The sequence below is a fragment of the Pan troglodytes genome, chromosome X (genome assembly GCF_028858775.2).
Source record: "Pan troglodytes isolate AG18354 chromosome X, NHGRI_mPanTro3-v2.0_pri, whole genome shotgun sequence".
NCBI classification, from domain to species: Eukaryota; Metazoa; Chordata; class Mammalia; order Primates; family Hominidae; genus Pan; species Pan troglodytes.
Window position 1 is genome coordinate 82008681 of NC_072421.2, and position 25345 is coordinate 82034025.

Genomic DNA, 25345 nt, shown 5'->3' on the forward strand with positions numbered 1-25345 from the left:
AATCACAGACATTTCAATTCCTATGTAATCAGCAACAAAATGTAATGAAGGAAGGGAAAAAGTGTCATCAGCCAGTATTAGCACTAGTGGCCTCAGAAGAGAGTTTATATTGCTTATCAACAAGGTAACATTCTTTAAAGGTTTGCCTTATATTCCTATTCTCCTTTTCTCATAACTTTGTACACAGTTCTCCTTTACTGGCAACATATTTTGTACATGGTTTGATTATTTTGGAAGATTTAAATTAAAACTATATTGAGGGTTTCTAAAATAAAAGGATGTGAAGTGATACAGTTGAATAAGGAATGTTTTCTTTCGCTTACAGAAGCTTCAATATTTGTGAATGTTTGAAATCTAAACACTATCTACGTGCCTGGTAATTCCCCAAGAAAAGCAGCTCTGCTAATTGGATAATAAAGTGGAGTAATTACCCAGTAAAAACTCTAGAGGGCTCCCTATGTGGTGGCTGTATGTACTCCCACTAAGTAACTGTATAATTATCTTTCACGTGCATACCCATATAATCGATACAGCCGAAAAAAGAGGCTTTGATGTAAAATTTAATGACATAGATGTTAATTGTTCTCATCTTTAAAAATTTTGGTTCTCAGGATAGTAAAAATCTTTAAAGTTGTTCAAATATAAATTTATTTTTCACAGTATATTAATTGTAGATACAGAAATTAAGGAGCTCAGCCATCTAGCTATTACTTTTGCAACAGTTTGCAGTTGTGGGAGGGGTGAGCTCAGGTAGGTTTATTTGTTTTTGTTTTTGTTTTTTATCTTTCCTAACCACACTTCTTTTCTCTTCACCACCGCACAGGGAAAGGGAAAGGAAATGGGAAAGGGAAGGTGGGAGGTGGAAGGTGGAAGTTAGAGGTAAGTCAGAAGTTCTGTATTAGAGAAGTATCTACCCTCTCAGAAACAAATGAGTGGAACTGAAACTGCTAAAAGACCAGCAGCACTTTTTTTGACTCTTACTAAAGCTGCCTTTTACCGAATTTTAAAAAAATCTTAATTTTTGCTTATACAGATTTTTCTAGAATATTTTAATGTGATTTTCAATTGATTTTTTAATATGTAATATGTAACCCTAACTTAAAGATATCTTTCCCTTCTTAGATAATGCTACTGAATCAATAGCCCTATTATAAGCAGTCTGAATTTCAGTTGTTAGGTTTTTGAAATACTATGGGCAGCTAATTTTAGAATAATCTAAAGATTATTTTTTCTTTATATTTCTTAGATGTAATTAATGGAAATTTCAAAGTAGAAATATATTTAAATACATTTTCATAAACTGGAAGGAAAATGGTTAGCATATTTTAAAGGCATGATATTAATTCAGGCCAGATGATATGATTCACTTAATCAAACGAATCGTATTAGTATTCTCCACTAGCAAAATGAGGAAGAGAATAGGACATAACTAGTAGGAAACTGTACCAAAAAGGGCTCTTTTCAGTATTTGAAAATGATTTTATGCTTTTCTGTTGCAATTTCTGTGAGAATGAAAAGGTTACCATGCAGCTGTGGAAAGATAAGCCACCGATAAAAAATTCTAGGCAATCACACCTCTGATCAAGTGTTTTTTGATTCATGCATTAAATTCTCTTTCTTCTTTTTCTCATTGTGTCTTGATTACTATGCCAGCTATTTAAAGAACACACCATGACAAAGAATGTCAGTGTAGGAGCAGTGGTCCATTAAGAGTGGACCATTAAGTGGTCTTTAAAATTAACTTTCACTTTTTTTCCTTCAACTACTTATTTTCTAAAATTATCTTTTAGGTGGAGAAGTGGGAGTTGGGAAATGAAACTTCACTTAGGGTCTTCTGTACTTTCTCTGAATATTTTCTCTCAGCTCACCCACTCAACCACAGAAACACACAAATCCCTACTTCCCCACTCTCCTTCAGCTAGTCACCACTCAGCAGGCTCTAAAACGCCAGTCATGAGTCACTGGGAATATCCAAGTAACTCCAGGCATATGCAATTTAGTAAACACTAACCAATGACAGAAATGGTTTAAAGGACCAACTATATTAGAAATAAAGGGCTTGGAAATGGTGCAATATTTCTTTTTTTCTTGATAATTTTAAAATCTGCCTCACTATTTCCCTGTACACTTAATTCTCTGTTATCATCTTCAATATGAATAACAAATGTTAAGAAAGAGAGAGAGAGAGAAACTTGAATATTCACATAGATAACATTTCAAATACCTGATCTTAACATGCATGGCCCTCTTAATACTAGTAGCTTTGCTTTCCCTTTCATTACTCAACCTACTGCAATCTGCTTGCCTCTCCTCTCCCCATGCAGTTAATTGCTTTTTTAAAGAATTTCTAAAACACCAAATTCAATGGCTTTCTCATCCCTTTTTCTACTTAACTTCTATGAGACCACGAGACTACTGAAATAATGACACCTCTTCCTTCTGAAATCTCCTTATTTGTTTTTTTTTTTTTTTTCTTAATTTTAGAGACAGAAGTCACTACGTTGCTGAGGCTGGAGTACAGTGGCTACACACAGGTGCAATCAGAACACACTGAAGCTTCAAACTCCCAACTTCAAGGGATCCTTTTCGCCTCAGCTTTCCAAGTAGCTGAGACTACAGGCATGCCACTGCACCCGACTCTCCTTGATTTTAGGAAAAGCATACTGTCCTGCTTCTTCTGTTTCTGAATGTTCTTTCAAGGGCTCCCTTTTCTCCTCCAATGCCCAAATCTGGATATTTATCAATACACAGTCTTTGTCCATTGTCCTTTCTTGTTTTTCATTTTCTCACTTAACTAAATCTTCAATCTTCATGGCTAGATATTTTTTGCCTCAATGTGGGTGACTTCCATATTTCTTTTTATGTCTTAAGCACTCATCTGAGTTTCAGACTCATATCATCCAAAGGCCTGCTTGGACAGCTCTACATGGATGTCCAACCACTATCTAAAATTCAATACGTGCAAAGCTGAATTCATCTTCCTACAGTATTCTATAAATTTAATACAATGCCAAGAAAAATCTTGAATGGATGTTGGGGAAGGAGATTTGGAAAAGGTATGCTTAAACAGTTCAAATTGTATGACTAAACAATTCAAGAATCAATATACTACAAAGCAAAGAAGAATGAGGGCCCTACCAGCTATTAAGACATTTTATAAAGCCAAAGTTGTAAACTGTCAAATCAGTGTAACAATAAGAAGTCTCAGATTTGACCCACATGTGTATATGTGTACGTCTGCATGTGTGTATATGTGTGTGCATGTGTGTGTGTGTGAGAGAGAGAGTGTGTGTGTGTATTTAATAAAAAGCTACATTCCAACTCACTGGTAAAAGATGAGTTATTCAACAAATGGTGTAGGGACAATTAGTTAACCATTTGGAAAAATAAAATTGGATGTATTCATACATCTTAAAGCAAAATTAATTCTAGGTGAAATAAATATCAAGTTGTACAAATTAAACTATAAGGATACTAGAGGCAAATATGGGGGTATATTTACATAATTGTAGTATAAGGAAAGACTGTAATCATGACCCAAGGTCAGAAACCATAAAGGAAAGTATGGGTAGATTTGAAAACTTAAAAATTACAAAAGAAAATCTGGCATCAGAAAACATCATAAGCAAAATTAAAAGGCAAACAATAAACTGGAAAATATATTGTAAGTATTCTAAACAGAGTTCAATGAAAACAAAAGCAAAATGAGAAAAGGCATGACCCTCTTTGTTTCTTAATCACAGATACAAAAAGCCTATATATTGCACGATTCAATTTATAGAAAATGCCCAGAAAAGACAAATTTATATCGTCATAAAGCAGATCAGTGGCTTCCTGAAGTTGAGAGTGGGAAGAGGGAGTGACTGCAAATGGGCTCAAGGGACTTATTGGAGAGATGAAACTGATATAAATTCAGATTTCAGTGATGGTGATGGTTGTACAACTGCATAAAATTTACTAAAAATCATTGAATTCTATATTTAAAATGAATGATTTTATTTTGAGACAGGGTGTCACTCTGTCACCCAGGTTGGAGTACAGTGACACAATTACTTGAGCTCACTGCAGCCTCAAACTCCAGGGCTCAAGTGATCCTCTCACCTTAGACTCCTGAGTAGATGGGACTGTAGCTAACTAAAACAGCAACAACAACAACAAATCAACAACAACAAAACAAACAAGCAAACAAAAAACACTTTTTGTAGAGATGAGGTCTCATTATGTTGCCCTGGCTGATTTCGAACTCCTGAGTTCAAGCAATCATTCCACAACAGTCTCCCAAAGTGCTGAGATTAGAGGCATTAGTCACCTCACCTGGCCTTACAATGGATGAATTTTATGACGTGTAAATTAAATCTCAATAAAAGTGTTAATAAAAATATGTCAGAAGAGAATCCTATCTATGCTTGAGGACAAATGAAACATACTCCTCATGGACAGATAGTATCATTACATAATATTATTTTAATTATTTTTTAGAGAAACATTAAGAGATATCATAAAGATAATCCAGACTAATTCTCTTTAGCAGATGAGGAAACTAAAGCCCAATTAAATACTTTGCATGAAAGTCTCATGAGAAGTCGCATGAAAAGCTAGGAGTTGCATCCAGATTTCCTGAGTACTAGCCTGGTATTTGTCGCATTATGCCATACTCTTTCATTACAGTGTGTTTATACTGCTCTGACCTAAATTGACTAGAATTCCAATAAAATAAAAATCATTTACTTAATTATAATGCATGAATTGTAATAATCAACATTTATAAATGTAGGAGATTATTATTGTTGTTGATGAATTTTCCTTGTGATGATGATGCAGGAGACTGTTTAGGTGGAGGCATTAAAAATAAATCTATTGTTTCAAATACTTGGCCAAATGTTTTGAAGACTCTAGACTTGAAATGCAGTAAGCTGAAAATCAAGTACAAAATGCATCAAATTTACAAAGGCTATTATTAGAAGATTCAGCATATAAAGTACCTTGAGAGCTTCCTTCAGACAAACAGATGGATACTTCATCATTTCTGTCATTATCCTCTCCTACTTCAGGCCCAGCTTCCTCTCCTGGTGTGAGTGCAGATAAAGAACCAGACTCAGGCTGCTCAGAGAAATCAGCAGGGCCTCCTCTTGGAGGTGGAACTTCAATCCCCATTAAACGATATTTCCTTCTTCGATTCCCAATCCAAGTCTTTATAAGAGAAATATAGGAGGAATTTTTGTAAACATAGAAAACTTAGCTGTTCTAGCCAGTAAAATAATGAATGAATGCTGCATAAAATATGATTTAAAGGAATAAATGGGTACATAGAAAGGTAAAAACTTTTATGTCAATACGCTAAAATAAAAATAATTATGTTTAATATTTTTATAATTTATTTTATTTATAACTGACAAATAATAATTGTACCTGGTTATGGGGTACAGTTTGACAGTGTGAGGTTTCAATACATGTACAGATTTTATAATGATCGAATCATGATGGTTAGCATGTCAATCACCTCAAAATGTTAATAGTTATGGCTTTAACTTTAAAATATTTATTAGCAGAAAGAAGGTATTTATATAAATATTCAGACTTTTTAGCAACATGTAGTCTACTGAGGATGACTTTTTTCTGTTTTTGTTTTGTTTCTCGAGAAAACGATTCACCAAATCTTTTAAAAGAAAAATAAACTGGTTCTTTTTCAAACAGAACCATCATATAGCTATAACTCTAATTCATATCCTATTTCCAATCTTGCTCTTCCTATGCAAAAATGTGCCCTCTGTTAATTTCGTTTGGCTCCATATTATTACCTTGGCATTTCAAGCACTGTAAACTTTCATTTTACTGAATTTACAACCAATTTTCAAGACATTTTGTAATGAAATAATTTTAGAGTAATGGGAAGTTTCAAAGATAAGTCTTGTTTATTCTTCACTCTGTCTTCTCCAACTTCCATCTTACATAATTATAGCAAAATATCAAAAACAGGAAATTGATACTGTACAATATGTGTGTATAGTTCTATGTCCCTTTATCACACCATTCCTCTTCCTCTCCTTCCCACTATCCCTAATCTGTTTTCTGTCTCCATAACTGTGCTTTTTCAAGAATATTATATAAATGGAATCATGCAGCATGTGACCTTTTGAAATCAACTTTTTCAATTCAGCATCATTCCCTGGAGATTCATTCAAGTTGTGTGTATCGAGCCCATTTGTTTTTATTGCTAAGCAGTATTCCATGATATATATTTACCCATGTTCGTTTAACCATTTACCTGCTGAAGGACACTTGCATTGTTTCAAATGTTTTGCTTATTACATATAAAGCCATTGTGAAGAGTAATTTACAGGTTTTGTGTAGACATAGTTTTTATTTTTCTAGGATAAATGCACAAGGATGCAAATTATGGATCATATGGTTATATGTTAAGTTTTATAAGAAACTGTCAAATTGTTTTCCAGAGGAACTGGGCCATTTTACATTCTTATCAGCAATGCATGAGAGATCCAGTTTCTTAGCATTCTTGCTAGCATTTAGTATTGTCAGTATTTTCTAAAAACTTTTAGCTGTTCTCATAGGTGTGTGTAGTAACAGCTCAACAAGTTCTTAATGTTGACCATCTTTCCATGTGCTTATTTATCATCCCTATATTTGCCATCCTTTTCAATGAAATGTCTCTTCATTTTCTAATTGAAGTTCTTGTTTCATTTTCATGTTGAGTTTTGAGAAGTTCTTTATATATTCTAAATATGAATTCTATGTAATATATGTGGTTTGCAAATATTTTCTCCAAGTCTGTAGCTTGAATTTTTATCCTGTTAGTCTTTTGCAGCACAAACTTAACACTGCTCAAAAAAAAGGATATTAATTTAAAATAATAAAAAATGGGTTCACTGAAAAGATTGGTAAACTTGACAAACATCCAATTGTTAAACACAGTTTAACATGACCCTGGTGGCTAGTGAGCACCTGTAGTTGCATATATTCGGGAGGCTGAGGTGGGAGGATTTCTTGAACCCAGGAGTTCAAGGCTGCAGTGAGCTATGATCACATTACATTAAACATTGTTTAACATAATTTTTATCAAATTCCAGCAAGATTTTTGTAGATACATATGAGATAATTCTAAAATTCACATGGAAAGAAAATGAGTGAGTATGGCTAAAACAGTATCGAATAAAAAAGAATAAGGTGGAAGGAATGTATCTACCTAATTTCAAGACTTTTTATATACTTACTGTAATCAAGAGTGTGTGGTATTGGCAGAGGGCTAGCCACAGATCACTGAAACAGAATAGAGAACCCAGAAATGGTCTTACACAAGTATGACCAGCTTAGCTGACTTTTGACAAAGGTGCAAAAAGAATTTAATAGAGGAAGTGTAGTTTTTTCAAGAAACAATGCTGGAGCAATTGGATATTCATAGGAAAACAAAAATGGACCTTGTCCTAAATCTCACACCTTATACAAAAATTAACTCAAAATGCATCATAGATTTAAATATAAAAAATAAAACTTTAAAACTTTTAGAAGAAGGCATAGAGGAGAATCTTTGGGGCTTCAGGATTAGTGAAGAATTCTTAGAAATGGTAATAAAAAGCACAATCCATAGAAGAAAAGTAACTTCTGGGTTTTGATTGGAATTGCATTGAATCTATAGATCAATTGGAAAGAACTGAAATCTTGATATAATTGAGTTGTTCTATCCATCTCCATGGAATATCTCTCCATTTATTTAGATCTTTGATTTCTTTATCAGAGTTTTGTAGTTTTCTTCATGCAGACCTTGTGCCTATTTCACTAAATTTATACCTAAGTGTTTAATTTTGGGGAAGCTAAAGTAAATGTTTTTTTTTCTGTTTCATTGATTTTTGCTCATACCTTAGTTATTTCCTTCCTTCTATTTGCTTTGTGTTTATTTTGTCGTCTTTTTCTAGTTTCTATTTTTTTCACTATCTTCTTTTTTTAGAGACAGGATCTCACTCTGTCACAGTAATGTGATCATAGTTCACTGTAGCCTTGAACTCCTGGGCTCAAGCAATTCTCCCACCTCAGCCTCCTGAGTAGCTAGAACTAAAAGTGCTCACCAGCCACCATGTCCAGCTTTTGTCTAGTGTCTTAAGGTGGGAGTTTAGATTATTTATTTGAGAGTTTCCTGTTTTCTAATGTATACATTAGGATAAATTTTGCTCTCAGCACTACTTATCTGCATCCCACACATTTGGTATTTTGTTCCTTTTGTACTGTTCAATGTACTTTTACCTTCAATATTATTTCTCTAATGCTCTTCCTTTATGTAGCTCTGCATTTCTGACCTATGTGATTTCCCTTGTATCTGAAGGACTTTTCAACATTTGTTGAAAGGCAGTTCTACTGGCAACAAATTCCTTCAATTTTTGTCTGAAAAAGTCTATTTCTCCTTCACATTTGAAGGATAATTTCACTGAGTACAGAATTCTGGGTTGGTATTGTTTATTTTTTCCTCTCAACACTTTAAATATTTCATTCTACTGCCTTCTTGCTTGCATAGTTTCTGAGGAAAAGTCAGATTTAATTCTTATTTTTGCTCCTCTGTAATTAAGGTATTTGTTTTCCCCCTCTGGCTTCTTTCAAGTCTTTTTCTTTATCATTGATTTTTACAGTTTGAGTATGATATGCCTAGGTGTAGTTTTTTTTATTGTTTGTTTTGCATTTATCCTGCTTGGTGTATGCCAAGCATTGTGGATCTGTGGTTTGATATGTTACATTAATTTAGGGAAAATTCTCAGTTATTATGGTTTTGAATATTTCTTCTGTTCTATTTTCCCTTTTTTTCTCTTTCTGGTGGTATTCCCATTAGACATATGTTACACCTGTTATATTTATCCCACAGTTGTTGTATATTATGTTCCATTTTTAATCAATATTTTTGTTTTATGCTCTCCAGTTTTGGAAGTTTCTATTGATATATCATCAAGTTCAGAAATTCTTTCCACAGCCATGTCCAGTCTGCTAATGAGACCATCAAAAGCATTCTTCATTTCAGTTACTGTTTTTGGTCTCTAGCATTTGTTTTTTATCCTTTCTTAGAATGTTCATGCCTCTGCTTACATTACCATTCTGTTCTTGTATGTTGTCTACTTTTTCCGTTAGTGCCCTTAGCATGTTAATCATAGTTCTTTCCAATTCCTGGTCTGACAATTCTAACATCCCTGTCATGTATGAATGTAGTTCTGATGCTTGCTCTGTCTCTTCAAATTCTTTCTTTGTTTTGTTGTTTTGCTTTTGTTTGTTTGTTTTTTGCCTTTTGGTATGCCTTGTGATTTTTATTAAAAGTTGAACGTGACGTACTGGGTTAAAAGAACTAAAAGAACTAGGCATTTGGCGATGTAGTGTTCAGGTTAGGAGGAAGTTAAAGCATCCTATAGTCCTATGATGAGATCTCAGTCTTTTAGTGAATCTTTGCCGTGGCCTGTGAACTTTTCAAGTGCTTATCAGTTTTTCCTCTACCTTAGGTGGGACAAGATGGCTAAAGGGGGCTGTATTTGGTTATTATTGTTGTTTATTTTTGCCCTAGGATAGTTAGGTCATGATAAAATCCCAATAGGTTAGGCTCTGGTAAAATATTTGCTCTTAAAAGCAGGCTTTCTTAACAGAACGTTCTAATGTTTCTTAAAAATTGTTACTTTTCCATTCTTCCTGTCAAGAGCATGAGGGAGTTTTTCTCCAATATTCACAGTGAGAATCTGATACAGCCTCTGGGAGTAAAACTCACAAAAGTGTCACCCCCTCCATGATTGTACACCCTGGAATTCCTAACTTTCAGACTTGTCTACACTGAGCCTCCAGCAATTCATCAGTTACAATTTAGGTTTTCCTGCCTTGGTAATGGTTCCCATGGAGGTTTCTGCTCATGGAATTCTGCTCCAGTAAGTTGTGATTCTCTGTATCTGCCTATTTGTCTCACCAATTTTGGGATCAGTGGTTTGCCCTGTACCTTCACTTATCTGTCATATCTAAGAAGAATTGTTGATTTTCAGTTTGTTCAACGTTTTATTTGTTAAGATGAACTGACAACTTCTAGGCTCCTCACATGCCAGACCAGAAACTAGAAGTCCAATTTCATTTTATTCCCTTATGACTTATTTAAAAATTATATATATATGTGTGTGTGTGTGTATGGTTAGGGTTAGGCATTAAGGGGGTTAGGAGCTAGGGTTAGGGTTGTTACGTATATGTATAAATGTGTGTGTGTGTATATATATATATATATAAACAACCCTAACCCCTAACCCCCTTAACCCTTGACCCTAACCCTAACCCTGTGTGTGTGTGTGTGTGTGTACACACACCATAGAATACTACTCAGTCATAAAAAAAAGAATAAAATCATGTCTTTTGTAGTAACATAAATGGAACTACAGGCCATTATTCTAAGTGAAATAACTCAAACAGAAAGTCAAATAACACATGATATCACTTGTAAGTGGGTGCTAAACAGTGGGTATCCATGGCAATAGAGAGTGGAATAATAGACAATGAAAACTCTAAAAGATGGGAGGGTAGAAGAGGGGTGAGGGTTGAAAAATCACCTGTTGGGTACAATGTTCACTATTCGAGTGACAGGTACACTCAAAGCCCAGACTTCACCACCACACAACATATGTGTGTAACAAAACTGCACTTATACCCCAAAACCTATAAAAGCTGAAAAAAGACTCCCTCTTTGACCCACGGATTATTTAGAAATGTCTTGCATAACCTCTAAGTGTATGGAAATTTTTCTGATATCTTTCTGTTATTGATTTCTACTTTGATGCAATAGTGGTCAGGAACATATTCTGTATGATTTAGATTTTTAAAATTTATTGAGGTTTGTCTTGTGGTCCAGGATTTACTCTATCTTTTTGTGTATTCCATGAGCACTTGAAAAGTGTGTATTTTATTTTTGTTGGGTTGTGCATTCTACTAGTCAATTAGACCCTATGGATTGAGGGTGTTTTGGGGTTCTATATTACTAATATTCTTCTATGTAATAACTGTAGCAGCTGTTGAGAGAAGGCTGATGAAATCTCCAAATATAATTTTGGATTTGCTTATTCGTCTTTTGAGAATTTTTAGTTGTTGCTTCACATATTTTGTAGTTCTGTGATATCTGATGTACACACATTCAGAATTGCAATGTCTCCTTGATATAATTTACCCTGTTATTATTATACAGTGTCCCACTTTGTCCCCTGTAATTTCCTTTGCTCTGAAGTTTACTTTATCCCATATTATTATATCAACTCCTGCTTTATTTTGATTCATGTTTGCATTCTATATGTTTTCTATCTTTTTCCTTTCAAACTACACATATCATGATATTTTAATTTATTGTAGACAACATCAAGTTAGGTCATTTTTAAAAATCCAATTTGCAAATTTCTGTATTTTAGTTTGTGAATTTAGACCATTTAAATTTAATGCAATTATTTCTATGTTAAAGCTTCAATATGTCATTTCATTTTCTGCCTTCATTTCTTTTGGTGTATTTTGTTGTATTTTTCCCCTGCATTCCTGTGGGGTATTTTTAAATATTTAGAATTCCATTTATATTTATGTATACAACTTTTCTGTATCCCTTTGTATGACTTTTTAGTGATTGATCCAGGCTATCTATCTATCTATCTATCTATCTATCTATCTATCATCTATCTATCTTATGACAGTCACAAGAGGGTAAATTCCAGGTTGTCCACTGGACTTCCATTGACATCCAGTGGGGAAAGAGACTTCTTTTACTCCTGGGTGGAGTTGGGAGCCCAGGAGCTCCAGTAGGCATCTTCTGATACCACCCCAATGAGGAGGAGGAAGGGCTCATCATCACCTCTAAGTGCAGGAGGGGATAAAAGTCTTCTAGTGACATTGCAAGGGAATGGTGGAGGAAGGATTTTTATTCCAGCTCTCCACTCTTTCTTATCTGACACCATCCGATCAGTGAGTGTTTTTTGTTTGTTTGTTTGTTTGTTTTGTTTTGTTTTGTTTTGCAGGGGTGGGGGCATCTAGCTGTTCCACAGCCTGGCGAGGCGGAAGTCTTGGTCCTCCATTTGGCCTTTTCTTGTAGGGGTGGGTGTGGCTGCAGTTTTTCCCCGTGGTATTTGGCTGGAGTAAAGAGGTCATTATCTAAACATTTTCTGTCATGTTAGACTGCCCTTTTCCTGGCTCTTGGCTGAGAGAGGCCAGGCTTTTCTTTTTCTTTCCTTTTTCCATTTGTTTGCACCTATTGGTGTTTCTTGATTGTTGGCTTTTCCAGTATCTATTCTGGGGTATATGAAGCAAAAGAAAACCCAGGAAACTCACCATTGTGTGAGTGTCATTCATGGGGTCCCATGGTCCCTAGCAGATGTGACTTCTTTCCACCCTTCAGAGTCTTCTTATGTTTGCTATTTATATAATGTCCAGGGATTTTAGTTCTACTTAATGAGAAGAATAGGGAAAATTATGTCCACTCCATTTTCTCAGAAGCAACAGTCTGAAACCAGTTTTATTCCCACGTTTCTTACGCAATTTTCAGAAAGACCACTTTATATGACTAGAATTTGTAACCTTTCTAGTTTTGCCATGTCAAGAAGGATTCTTAAAACCTAAAGTAGTGTAGAAAATCACTAAATAACAGTTTAGACTTTCAGCTGTAAATTTGATTATGATGCCTTTTATACCAACTAGAATTTCTTCTATACAATAGGGCTACATAAATACAAAGCCACCTTAGATACTCTTTGTGTAAATAAAAAACATGAATGAAGTTAATTTTATACTTGGTAAGATTTCAAAAAATATGCAGGGCAAAACAGAAGAACTATTTAGTTAGTCCAAAAAGACGAATTCTTCTTTATATTTGATGGGGGGAATTTTCCCTTCAAGTTTATGAAATGTAGTTCCTTGGATGTGTTTAGCATTGACACTAAATGTGAAGTTTGAAACACATGAATTACTTTGTACACACCAAAGAGAAAATTGCCTAGTATGAAATAAAAATCTGTACGGATACTAATTTTCTTAGCTTTGATAACTTCTTTCATAGGAGAAAATACTAGTTTAAAAAGGAGAATTCCATTTATTTTTTCTTTTTAACACTTTTTTATTTTTAATTTTTGTAGGTATATATTAGGTGTATATATTTACGAGGTACATGAGACATTTTGGTACAGGCATGCAAAGCAAAATAATCACATCATGGAACACTGGGTATTCATCCCCTCAAGCATTTATCCTTTGTGTTACAAACAGTCCAATTATACTTTTAGTGATTTTATAATGTACAATTAAATTATTATTGACTCTAGCACCCAATTTCTCATTACATCCATCATAACGTTGAAAATGGATTGCTATAATTCAGAAAAGATAAAGAATGGCAATTTCTTACTAAAGCTTCTTAAAATTGTCATGTAATCTCTCTATTTTCTACTCATGAACACAACAAATTGTAAATGCAGAAGCTTTTCTTTTACAATAATCTTAGCCACCAATATTTGTGAAAATGATGGTATGAGCAGAAGGAGGAAAAGACCAGTCTCCCTAGGATGATTTTTGCTTCATTTGGGTCATAAAAGCTGGGGAAGAGTGAAGAAAAAACAAGCAGAAACCAAGTTTCTATTTATCTTCCACTTCTTTTGCACCCTTTTTGAGAGAAATGAGTGATTATAAAATGTACAATGATAAAGGTAAAACAATATGTTATGTGAATATTGGAAGTATGTGATATTTTATTGTAAACTAAAGCTAAAATATTTCCTCTTTGGATATTCCTCAAAACTAGAAGGCGCTAGAAAAATGATTCAATGTATAAATACAATGCTAATGGGTTTAGTACATTTTTACAGAATCATGGATAACTGAGTTAATCCTGGAGTCTGCTCTGGCCTGAATATTTATCTCCCCTACTCCAAATTAACGTGTTAAAATCCTAACCCCCAAGGTACTAGTGTTAAAAGGTGGGGCCTTTTGGAGGTAAATAGGTAATGAGAATGGGTCTCTCATAAATGGAGTTAGTGCTTTTATAAAGGAGATCCCAGGGAGACTCCTTGCCCCTTCTGCCATGTGAGGTTACAGCAAAAAGATAGCTGTCTAGGAAGTGGGCTTTCCATACTTCTGACCTTCCAGCACCTTGGTCTTTGATTCCTCAGCCTCCAGAACAATTAAGAATAAATTTCTGTTGTTTATAAGACAACCAATCTATAATATTGTATTATAGCAGGCTGTGATAGTTAATTTTATGTGTCAATATAACTGAGCTAAATGTTTCCTAGATAGCTGGAAAAACATTATTTCTAGGTGTGTCCCTGAGATTGTTACTGGCAGAGATTAGAATTTGAGTATATAGACTGTTAAGAAGATCACTTTTACTAATGTGAGTGGGTATCATACAATCTGTTGAGCGTCTGAAGTTTCCATGCTCTTTTTGCATGAAAATATCAGGGATACAAAACATACCACTCTGAAAGGTTCCCAGTTGGTTTTGTAAGTGTTTTCATAATGCTCTTCCTTAAACTGAATCAATATCTATGGTTTTATTTCATTGAGGTATTGTTTCCAGTTCTTTGCTTCAGATCTTCTTCACCCTGAACTCTCCCTTCTACATTCCAGCTATCAATTACGTGAATGGTATTTTTTTCACTGTTTCAGATTAGAAACCCCTACTTTAAAATATTTAGGTTTTTCAACCATTTTATATGATCAATGGACAAGTTATTCTATCACTCTAAGCCTCAGATTATTTATGTGCAAAATTAGGAAAATAATTTCCAAATTCTTTACTTTCCTGAATAATAAATTTCCCACCAGAATGGTCACAAATCTAAAAATAGTAATGAATCTTTTCAACCAGAACACCTATGTATTAACAACACAAACATAATGGCTATTAAAAATGAGTACTCTAAAGCCCTGTACATTTCTAAGTATCTTTCTATTAAACAATATGAAGCTATATTCCAAACTTTTATTTTAAATGTAGTTATTTAAATGTAGTATTTGCTAGTTCATGTATGCTATACATAGAGGGTACACTTTTCTGTTAGATATTCATTCATTCATTCCACATATATTACTGAAAATTTACTATGTACCAAACACTGTTTCTGGTGCTTGGGATGGTGAATATAATAGGTGAATATAATAGGTATAGTCTTTTCCTCAGGGAACTTAAATGTATAAATATAGATGATAAACAACAGAAATGCATATGTACAGGTGATAAGCAAATAGAAAAACAAATATAAATTATAAAATTTGACCAAGTGTTATGGATAAAAAGAACACGCTAGAATATTTAGCTGCAATCACATAGTGTTGTAAAGTTTTTTCCAAATTTACCTGATCTTAAGAATAATTTGGGGAAGGGAAACATAAAGATTCTCTGGGCCTTTCTTGCAAATTCTGTTTCAGTAGGTCTAGAATAGGGTGATCTATATTTTTAAGAAGTATCCAAGTTATTTCTTATGGTAAGGCATACACTAGTAAGGTGGAACTGGGAATAATGTTAGATTGGGAATAAAGAGACTTGGCCTCTACCTATTAACCGGCTATGGGATCATGGGACAACTAATCTGGCTCATATATATATATATATATATATACACACACACACACACACACACTCACATATATATATACACACATATATATATACACACACACACGTATATATATATACACATACATACACACACGCACACACACACACACATATATAGGCATTGAACTCAACCCCAAGGTGCCCCCCCCAGCTCTAAATCAATGTGTGTAATAGATAATAGGGAGTTTGCCATATACTGTATAAACACTGTTCCATTTCAAGGCATTTCAAATCTAGCCATGCTCCTTTGAAAATAAATATAATCTAAAATATAAAAACATAAAGTTGTTTTCTATGAACTTTATTTAAGTCCTGCAAAATGTATCTCAATCATAAAATATGTTGTTTCTATCAATATTTGACCATGCAAGGGTACACTTTAATGTATGTCCACTATAACCGTAACACAGATGGAAAGGACAGGCATTAAACTGAATTGTAGCAAGATGGAGCAGTGGGGAACTAATTGTCCTCGAGGACTTAACAGTGCTTCCAACTTATTGTCCGCATGTAATATCTCAAAATATTTCTCCAACGTATTATCCTCATTTAGGAATAATTGATCACACTAAATTTCAAGTTCCTTGAGAGAGTTGCATTTTTCCAACGGCACTTATAAAAGTTCTGGCACATACATAAAAAATGATGAGTTCAGGTCCTTTGTAGGGACATGGATGAAGCTGGAAACCATCATTCTCAGCAAACTATCGCAGGGACAAAAAACCAAACACCGCATGTTCTCACTCATAGGTGGGAATTGAACAATGAGAAGACTTGGACACAGGAAGGGGAACATCACACACCAGGGCCTGTCGTGGGGTGGGAGGAGGGGGGAGGGATAGCTTTAGGAGATATACCTAATGTAAATGACGAGTTAATGAGTGCAGCACATCAACATGGCACATGTATACATATGTAACAAACCTGCACGTTGTGCACAGGTACCCTAGAACTTAAAGGATAATAAAAATAATAATAATAAAGGAATGTAGCAGGACAAAAAAAAAAGAAAAGTTCTGGCACCTAATAGGTGTCCAGTTTACCTTTGCTAAATGAGTAAGTCGGTAAATAGGCACTAACCTGGAAAAGGCATTTCAAGATGAAGAAAAACATGCACATAATTAACAATCATTGACAAGGTCAAAGAAAAAATATACCAAGTTTGCTTCCTATACTTCTTAGAAGTACAAGACATTAAAAAAAATCGGAAACTTTCAAATTATACCGTAAGTAATGGTTAACTAGACATCCTAAGGTGAAGTTCATTTTGGTGATTAGTAATTAGAATGTATATTAGACTTAAAAACATATAAATAGTTTTTCCTGAAATCTCAAGAATATATTTATGTTGCAAACATATTCTCCCTTAGAGTAATTTACCATATGTTACAGAAGAGCTCCTCTTAAAACATACCACCTCCAAATTTTCTCTCTGCCATGAGCATTCTAGTATGTTGGAAAATCATGAGAAACAAAAGGATAGTAAACAGTTCCTTATTCTTTCATCTAATATGAGTCTGAACAAATATTACGCAAGAAGAAAATGGTAAAATTCTTCCTCCTTTTTCACAGATTACGATCTTTGTGTAGGAATAAGAAACTCTGTATATAGTAATGCCAAAGGGGGAACTGATGTTAATAGTTTTGGCCATTTTTCACAGTAAGTGTGCCTAAAATCTCTTGATATCAGAGAGAACACTAGCCAGGAATCCTGTGGATATCTTTTTTTTTGAGATGGAGTCTTGCTCTGTCGCCCAGGCTGGAGTGCAGTGGCGCGATCTCGCCTCACTGCAAGCTCCGCCTCCCAGGTTCACGCCATTCTCCTGCCTCAGCTTCCCGAGTAGCTGGGACTATAGGCGCCTGCCACCACGCCTGGCTAATTTTTTGTATTTTTAGTAGAGACGGGGTTTCACCATGTTAGCTAGGATGGTCTCGATCTCCTGACCTGTGATCCGCCCACCTCGGCCTCCCAAAGTGCTGGGATTACAGGCGTGAGCCACCGCGCCCGGCCCTCCTGTGGATATCTTATCTTTATTTTGGGAGTGTATGTTTTTAAAGAGATTCTGTCCGTGTCTCCTCTCTTGCAGTATGGCTGTCTCAAGGAGGCTTTATGGCTGTCCATAGAACCTCAACACTGTTGTCATGGCACAAGGTACTTATTAGTACCAGAGGCATGATGAAGTTTTTTAAAAAATGAAAAACTCAGTAGAGAAATTGGAGAATAAATTAAGGGATAGCTTGCTGAAAGTAGAGCAAAAGGAAAAACAGATTGGAAGTGGAAATCTTAGAGTCCAGGTGCATAAAATAACCAATTCAGTTGGAGCAGATCAGAAAAATGCCAGGAGCTATTTCTCTAAGATGATGGAATTATTATATTACCAATGAGTATGAATGTGTTGAAAGGAGACTTAGGCAACTGGGAAAGGGTTTAAAGATAAATTCCTAGTAAGTATCTAGAAAATAACTCAAGCAAACATATGAATATCAAAAGCATAAATTAAGTAAATTATGAACTACAGGGAAATAAAACAATGCTAAGTTATGCAGAAAAGGAAAAAATGATATTTCACTACATAATTCAAATGTGTAAAGCATTTACATAGTCATAATAATGAATACCAAGCTGACCAAAGTTATAGGAGGATAAGGAGAGAGGAATTATGCATGTAAGTGAACAGATCAATGAGGAAATCTTGAAAGAGATTTTTTTTTTAAGCTTTGCATTTCACAGTGAAAAATCAATAGACTATGCCCAACATTGAACAAATCAGGAAGTTGCAATGTAAACATATAAGAGAGACTGCTGTCTATTCCCCATATTTGTCCTCACCTTCCAGAATAATAGAAGATTTAGCTGGGCACACGGTTGCTCACAGTAAAATTACATTTGCAGCTTCTCTTGTAGTTTGGTATGACCATGTGACTAATCTTTAGCCAATGGGATATAAGTGAACAGATCTCATGGCAGTTTCCAGAAATCCTTGTTAAAAGACAGCTGGAGAACAGCCTTTGCCCCTTATTCTTCTCCCTCTCTGTCATGCTGCCTTGAGTATGTATGCTATCATTTTGGGCCTTGATAAAAAGGGCCACATCACAGGGACAGAGGAATGGAAACTGGAAGGCATCAGGGTTTTTGTGGATATTGTAGAGCCAAACTGCCATGCTAGCTGTAAATTGCATATACATGGACTTATACATGGAATTGAAATATCTTGTCTAAGCCATTGTTACTTTTGGGTCTTTTTAATACTTACAGCTAAACCTAATTCTAATTAATACAACACATCATTCATAGATGAAAGTAAATACTGAAGGAAATATCTAAAAGTGGAAAGTGGTTCAACTCGGGCTATTGCAAAATGGTAGGAAGGAAGGAGTGAGGAATGTTGGTTTTGTAGCAAATTCTACAGAACTTGACTTCCTAAGCTATATACGTATATAACTTTGATTTAAAAAAAATAAAAATGACAATGACAACAAGAACACATGCTCTACATTTCCCTATTTTTGGCTGTTGCTTAAGCTCCTCATACTATGATTCTACTCCAATTCCTCTTCAGTCATTTTTTTTTCTTGTGTCATCCCTCTTGCTAGACTCTGAGCTCCTTAAAATAGAAATAATGTCTAATGCACTTGTCTCTCCTTGTTAGTATACTTTAACACATAGCAGCATGCTCAACAAACACAGTATTGAATTTGATTTTCCATCTGGATTCTAACAAGAAAAGGCAAGACTCTGAACAGGGCAGTACTTATTTTGAGAATAGTATTTATTTTCAGAAATCTCTACTCTAAAAAATCTCTCTATATTGCTCTTTTCTTCATATATATATGAGATAAGAGCTGGAGTCTCATTAGGTTGTCCTGGCTGCACTTGAACTCTTGGACTCAAGTGATCCTTCCACCTCAGCCTTCTGAGTGGCTAGGACTACAGGTATGTACTACCAAGCCTGGCTCTTTGTCACTTCTTTAATATACTTCCCTCTTGATCTACTGAGATGATCCTCCAGTGTGTGTACTGGTGTCAACCTACACTTGCTCGCAAGCGTCAACTGTTAGCATCTCTTCCCAACTCTGTGTTGAGTGAGACATGGAATCAGCTGTGGTAGGAATCTTTACACCACGGAAATCAGCAAATACTATTAATTAAGGCTTTTTTTTTCCTTCAAGAATTGATTGCTAAGTACTTACCAGCACTACCACTTTCAAAATTTTATCTTTTAAATGGAACATAAACTACTGTTCCAATGATTGATCAGTATAATTTTTAAAATTTTATTTTATTTTATTTTAAGTTCTGGGATACATGTGCAGGACCTGCAGGTTTGTTACAAAGGTAAATGTGTGCCGTGGAAGGGGTTTGCTGAACTTATCAACCCATGAACTAGATATTAAGCCTTGTATACATTAGCTTTTTTCCTGTTGCTCTCCCTTCCCCCACCCCCCAAAAGGCCCCAGTGTGTGTTGTTCCCCTCCTTGTGTCCATGTGTTCTCATTGTTCAGCTCCTACTTATAAGTGAGAACATGTGGGGTTTGGTTTTCTGTTCCTATGTTAGTTTGCTGAGGATAATGGCTTCCAACTTCATCCATGGCCCTGCAAAGGACATGATCTCATTCCTTTTTATAGCTGCATAGTATTCCATGTTGTATATGTATCACATTTTCTTTATCCAGTCTATCACTGATGGACATGTGGGTTGCTTCCATGTCCTTGCTATTGTGAATACTGCTGCAATGAACATACGTGTGCATGTATCTTTATAATAGGATGATTTATAATCCTTTGGGTACATGCCCAGTAATGGGATTGCTGGGTCAAATGGTATTTCCGGTTTTAAGTCTTTGAGGAATCACCACACTGTTTTTCACAATGGTTGGATTAAAGACTTAAATGTAAAACCCAAAACTATAAAAACCTTAGAAGAAAATCAAGGCAATACCGTTCAGGATATAGGCATGGGCAAAAGATTTTATGACAAAAACATCAAAAGTAATTGCAACAAAAGCAAAAATTGACAAATGGGATCTAATTAAACAAAAGAGTTTCTGCACAGCAAAAGAAACTATAATCAGAGTGAATAGAAAACTTACAGAAAGAGAAATTTTTTACAATATACCCATCTGACTAAGGTCTAATATACACAGTCTACGAGGAACTTAAACAATTTTACAAGTAAAAAACAAACAACCCCATTAAAAAGTGGGCAAAGGACATGAACAGAGAGTTCTCAAAAGAAGAAATTTATGCAGCCAACAAACATGAGAAAAAGCTCAACATCACTAATCTTTAGAGAAATGCAAATTAAAACCACAATGAAATACCATCTCACGCCAATCAGAATGGCAATTATTAAAAAGCCAAGAAACAACAGATGCTGGCAAGGCTGTGGAGAAATAGGAACACTTTTACACTGTAGGTGGGAATGTAAAATAAATTTTTATCTATCATTCATTATATGAGATATATTTCAATTCACCTCATGTAATTTTTAAACAATGTTATTGAGATATATTTAAAACACCACACAATTCATTTATTTAATATGTACAATTAAAATGTTTTCAACATATTCACAGTGCTGTGCACCAGTCACCACTAACCAATCTAGAACATTTTCATCATGCCAAAAATAAATCCCATGCATATTAACAGTCAGGTCCCATCCCTCCCCTCCCTCAGCTCTTGGCACCACTAACCTATTTTCTGTCTCTAGAGTGTGCCTAATGTGGACACTTCATATAAATGAAATAATATAATATGTGGTCTTTTGCAATGGGTTTCTTTCATTTAGCATAATGTTTTTAAGGTTCATCCGTTTTATAGCACATATGAATATTTCATTCCTTTATATGGCTCTATAATAGTCCATTATATGCATATATCCAGATGTTGTCTATTCATTCACTTGGTGGATGTTTGGGTTGTTTCCATTTGGATATTATGGAAAACTCTGTTATGAATATCAGTGTGCAACTTTTTGAGTTGGATATACATTTTTTATTCTTTTGAGTGGATTGAAATCCATTCCAGCAGTGGAATTTTTGGTCATATGATAACTCTGTGTTAAACTTTTTGAGGACTGTTGTCAAAGTTGCTAAAATATTTTACATTCTTACCAGCAACGTATAAGGGCTACAATTTCTCCATATCCTGGCCAAAACTCATTATTATCTACCTTTTATGTTAATATTGTTACAGTGGATAAATGGCAACTTGTGGTTTTTATTTTCATTTCCATAATGACTAATGATGTTGAACATAATTTCAGGTAAATATTGGCAATATGTATATCTTTTTAAAACAAATATCTATTCAGTTCCTTTGCCTATTTTTAAAATTGGGTTACTTGCAATTTTATTATTGACTTGTAAGTGTTCTTTACATGCTTTGATACAAATTCCTTATCAGATATATGATTTCAAAATATCTCCTATCCTGTGGGTTATCTTTTCACTTTATTGCTAGCATTGCTTGGAGCACCTCATGTAAGATTTTAAAGCTTTCATTTATGCCATTCAGCAACTATAGCATGAAAATTATAGAAAATGTCTTACCCGAACTATTTCACAGTCAACATTTAATTCAGTTGCAACAGCTTCAATTTTCTCTCTACAAACAGAGCCCAGGCTGGTCATGCCATTGTCCCAATACTTCTTAAGGGTAGCTAAGTCTCGGTCACTGAACTGAGTGCGGTCCTGTAGCTGAAAAACACATTTTTAAATTGTTTTGAATTTTAAAGTTTAGAATAATCAAAGGAAATAATATTATAAAGAGAAGCATCAGGGTGAGATGTGCTACGATACTAGCAAAATTTATTTCACAATTCTTATTCAGTCCTCCCGTTCTGAAAATAAGCATTTTTATTTTTTAAATTTTCATAACAATACAGTGTGCTAGGAGGAAATGCATAGAATTTCTGAACTGATAGCAATTAAGCAATGTTGATTTAAAATAGTTTTAAAATAATACATGTTCATTGTATAAAATACAGGTAAAAAATAAGATAATTTAAATCACTTACATATTAGAAATAATGCTTGTTAACATTTTAATGTATACTCTTTTAAACTTTTTTCTATAGTACAGATATTTACATTCACATACTAAACACAGAAAAAGCAAAGACAGGCATATATTAGTGTGCTGCCTTTTGATAAGTTAATCTAGATTTGCCATACAAATCTAGATATTAGTTTCCTATTGATATTATAATGAATTAAAAAGGTAAATAAGAGAAAAGTAAGGAGATCACATAGCCCTAAAATCATATTTATGGCCTCGTCAAGTTTCATAATAAGCCTACCCTTTTTGTTCTTAGGTTTTCTTTATCCAATAAACTATCGGATTTACATGTTGTTTTATTTCAATGAATCCTCAGTATCCCGAGGAAGTAAGTTAGAAACATGATAGAATAATGACCTCTACTTTGCTGATAAGGCATCAGGAAAAGCTAGGTCAAAGGACTCATTCAACAGGGCACAGAGAGTCCATGGCAGAGCTATAAATAGAAATATCTGAGTTTTTCTAGTTGTTTTTTTTCCAGTGATGCCTCAAATTATTTTCAGAGGTGGTGGAAAAATCTAAACACAGGCTTTAATTAAAATATATATATCCTGCAAAGCCCTGTGTGTGTGCTTCTGATGAAATAGGGAGAGAAAAAAATGAGAGAGACAGAGAGAGAGAGAGAGACTGTGAGAGTGAATCTGGGACAACTGTTGCAGTCCCTGGCTTGAGGTATGGGGTTCTGTTGCGTTCTTCTGCCTAAGATGATATGATCAAGTCCCACACAGAGACTAGTCCTCAAATACTCCTTAGACATACAATGTTTTCAACATTTCCTTTCTAACTGAAATTTAAAATGAAACCTCCTAAGTTAGATTCAGGAAACAGTGGAAAATAATATACACAACATATAAAACATGACTTAATAAAAAGGGTTATCATAGCTAAAACTGATGTAATACTAAACAACAGTTGCAAACGTGTTTCTTTTAAAGTTACAAGCTTTTCAATAGTAAACTCAGCCACCGAAAGGAAAATAAATATATGAATTCTTGGTTTACCACCAAGAAAGTGAAGTTAGATTGAATATTTAAAGCATGCTTCTTCATAAGATATATCATATTTTGTGTGTGTGTGCAAATAAATTTCATTATCACCTAAATCTTTTCTCTCCTACTTAAAAAATCCCTGATGAGTAACAGTTATTGTAAGTACTAATACTAAATTACGTTTCCAATAAATGAATCAAAACATGCCATCTAAGTTTTTTTAAATTAAGAAGACTAATCCTCTAGTTATTTACAACGGAAAAATCACATTAGGTGTTCAGCCAACATTGATTGCACAATAGTTGCAGAGCTAAAATTCTTAGAATAAAACAGAGAGCAAGATAAATTATAGTAAGATTCTATGTAGATTCAAATAATTCATCATCACAGCCAGCATAAATATTCCCATTATTTTCCTTTACATCATATTCTCCAGCGCAAGCTAACATACATAACTATCATAATGGAAGTGATAATGAATACAACGCTGATCACACTCAGCTAATTAATTTGTAATTCATTTAGAGGACATCCAAACATGATTCATTCTTTAAACTGACCTAAATAAAACCTGATTTGATTTGCTGGAAGTGTGCTGGGGTCTTAGCACTAGCAATGCTAAAGGCAACCTATTATGACAATGCCTGTTAAGAAGCATATAGGGGAAGAGCAGTTATTTTTAAAGTTCCTAAGAGCATATTTTTACTAAGAAAATAAATAAGGTAATACAAGTCAATTCGCAGTAAAACTGTGAATACACATTTAGAGAAGGAAAAAAAAAGTGAACATTTGAAAGAAAAGATGAATTTTTCCCCAGGGAAGCTTGAAGTCAGTTTTGTTTTTCTATTGGACTCTCAAGCCACTTTCACTTTACAAGGCATCATGAAACCTAAACCTGTGGCTGAGGTGAAGGAGGCAGGCAATTATCTTGTTGATTTTGTGAAAAGAGTAGTATTCCAATAACCCAGGCAATCTAGGTGAAAGCTGAGACTTTAGCCAGGTAACCAGATAACCGTACTTAACAAGTGACTTCACTTGGCTTATATTGCAATGTATAATAATAGAAATCTTCTGTTATTTTATCAGCCTCAAGGACACTTCTAAGAGTTTGGTTCTTTGCCTTTCTTTTTTAAATAACATTAAATGACAACACCGATATAGGGATGCAGAGTTTCCTGTTTTAAGTATGTATCTTGGTTAAATGAGGAGCTGAGTTATATATTTGTACTTAAATGAAACTCCTTTGAAACGACTATTAAAAATCTCTAATTCAACACTGCCCTTTTGAGTGCAGTGTTGAATTAGTGCCAAACAATTGGCATGATACTACAAATCTAAACTTTTCCACTTAATAGTGTGTGTTAGAGATTTTTCTAAATAATCAAAAACAGATATGCCTCAGTCTTTTTTTAGTGACAAGAACACAATGTGACATCAACCTTCCTAACAAAATTTTCAATGTACAATTCAGTATTGTTATTTATAGGCACAACGTCGTACAGCAGATCTCTAGAAGTTATTCACCTTTTTTTTTTTTTTTTTTTTTTTGAGATGGAGTCTCGCTCTGTCGCCCAGGCTGGAGTGCAGTGGTACAATCTTGGCTCACTGCAACCTCTGCCTGCCGGATTCAAGCTGATTCTCCTGCCTTAGCCTCCCGAGTAGCCAGGACTACAGGTGCCCGCCTCCACGCCCAGCTAATTT

General features: G+C 34.5%; 1 protein-coding gene across 7 annotated transcripts in view; it reads right to left on the reverse strand.

Moving 5' to 3' along the window:
• The window catches only part of HDX (highly divergent homeobox), a 183033-nt gene that overhangs the window by 21385 nt on the left and 136303 nt on the right, over positions 1-25345 (reverse strand). For all 7 annotated transcript variants that reach the window (XR_010154765.1, XM_016943585.4, XM_003317538.6 and 4 more), the window contains 2 exons: positions 22148-22294; positions 4983-5190 (listed from right to left, as the gene is read on the reverse strand). Coding sequence is in view for 6 of the 7 variants with exons in the window: in XM_016943585.4 (XP_016799074.1) it covers positions 4983-5190; positions 22148-22294 (355 nt within the window). In the remaining variant the exon portion in view is untranslated. The remainder of the gene's footprint in view (positions 1-4982; positions 5191-22147; positions 22295-25345) is intronic.